Source organism: Cannabis sativa, chromosome 5 (genome assembly GCF_029168945.1).
Source record: "Cannabis sativa cultivar Pink pepper isolate KNU-18-1 chromosome 5, ASM2916894v1, whole genome shotgun sequence".
Lineage (NCBI taxonomy): Eukaryota > Viridiplantae > Streptophyta > Magnoliopsida > Rosales > Cannabaceae > Cannabis > Cannabis sativa.
The window spans coordinates 3,679,308-3,681,182 of NC_083605.1; the positions used below are offsets into that span (position 1 = coordinate 3,679,308).

Consider the following 1,875-nt stretch of genomic DNA (forward strand, 5'->3'; position numbering starts at 1 on the left):
GTTTGTTCATCCATCCCACCGCAAAGACATATATTCGCAGAACCTACTTCACTACGGATGAATATTGAAGATATTCAAACTCCACTAATCATTAATAATTAATTTCAGTTGAGAAGTTACCTCGGTTGTTAAAATTAAGTGTTTAGGCCAAGGAAGGAACATCTGGTACACGTCCCTAACATATCTGAACTCTTCAAGTGGGACTGGGATTTCGGCGTCCTCTTGCGGGATTTCCGTAACCATGATCCGAGCATGTGAATCATCGTAATCCCGGCGGTGAACTTTGATCACACCCACATGCTCGTACAAATACCCTCGGGCCACAATATTGTCGATGTTGTCGGGCGAGAGATGTACTTGCTGAGTAAGGGCCGCTTGGTCATCAAAATTGTATAGGATACCTTGGTCGTTGAGGGAAATGAACTCCTCAGCATAAATTTGTGGTTGTACCTCATCCTGAGGAGCGTATGGTTGTGGAACATACGCCTCACCAGCCACCTCTCCTTCTTCCTCTTGTTCGGCGGCGTTCCTCTCCGTCGCTTAAGGGATTGGACTTCGGCTTTTAATTGTTCAATCTCCTTCGCTTGCCGAGCCACAACATCGTACACTTCCCTTTTCTTCCTGCCGAACAGTTGAGATGCCCTGGTCAGGAACCTACAAATCATAAAATGCAAATTAGCAACGATTTCATTTGTGTAACTAAATAAATAACATTTGAAGTAATAGCATACCCAGCAGCCCTGACACGTCCAGGATGCTCTGGTGTCCCGAGCGCTGCGTGAGGATATCGTTTTGGCCCCGGACACCGAATTTGTCCCTGACTAAGCTTCTCCTCTAATTGAGCCTAATGCACGCATATATTCAAGCAATTAGTATATGAATTATATACACTAACTCTAATTGAATTATATATTCAAGCAATTAGTATATGAATTAATATATACTTACTATCTTCTCGGCAATTTCCTTGTCGTAATCAGTGACAAGTTTTCTACTCTTGGTGCGAGATTTAATCCAAACACGGTGGCGGGGAGGATCTGCAACTTCGAGGTCCTTTTTCTACATAACGTTATAACAATGAAATGAGTACCAATTAAATTGTATAGCACATTATAGCACATTAAATTTTTAGTATTACTTACCACAGCTTCCCGTACGTTCACCATCCCACTCCGACCACTTCGATGTCTGGATTGAATTTTTGAGGAACGTTCACGTTGCACCTTACTCAATTCCTACAATGCCAAAAAAATACATTAGATACATGTACTTGTATTTAAGAGTTTATCTTAGTGTTAATATAATTAGCGTACCAGAAATTCAGGAGTTAGTCTACTTTCAACAAATTTGCACCAATCAGCAGCGTCGATCTCCGGGTGCTTTTCAGGGACTTGTGCCAGTCGTCCCAGATCATTCTCTTTCAACGCGGGCATTATGATAATTAATTATATAATAAGAAAAAGTTAGTTAAAGTATATACCTATCAATGCAAGCTCAAATACACTACACACAAAATTATACCGAACCTACAATATAAACAAATATAACGAAATTGCAAAAATAATTATTTCATTACTTATAACTAGTTATTAAAAATAGTAACAAGTTACTTAGTTACTAAATTATACATACATATATATATAATCAATTATATCTCACACTATTATCTCAAAAAAAAATTATTTCCCACACTAATTTAATTTTAAAATTTTTATTTCTAAACTATACACACACTAATATACACACATTATATACACACATATTCAATAAAATATAAAATTACATATATATACTATATGTTGAGCTTTAAATTTTTACCTAATAACCGCAATCCGACGAGCAATTCCGTAAAAAATCCGGGCACTATACACATAC

At 37.4% G+C, this 1,875-nt stretch overlaps 1 protein-coding gene across 1 annotated transcript; it reads right to left on the reverse strand.

Moving 5' to 3' along the window:
• Positions 1–259: 259 nt before the first annotated feature.
• Positions 260–1,433, reverse strand: LOC133038091 (uncharacterized). Its single transcript, XM_061116138.1, has 5 exons — positions 1,314–1,433; positions 1,143–1,235; positions 949–1,059; positions 807–844; positions 260–281 (listed from the first exon to the last, which is right to left on the reverse strand). Exons 1-5 carry the CDS (start codon positions 1,431–1,433, stop codon positions 260–262), a joined length of 384 nt encoding a protein of 127 aa, XP_060972121.1.
• Between the last annotated feature and the right edge of the window lie 442 nt (positions 1,434–1,875).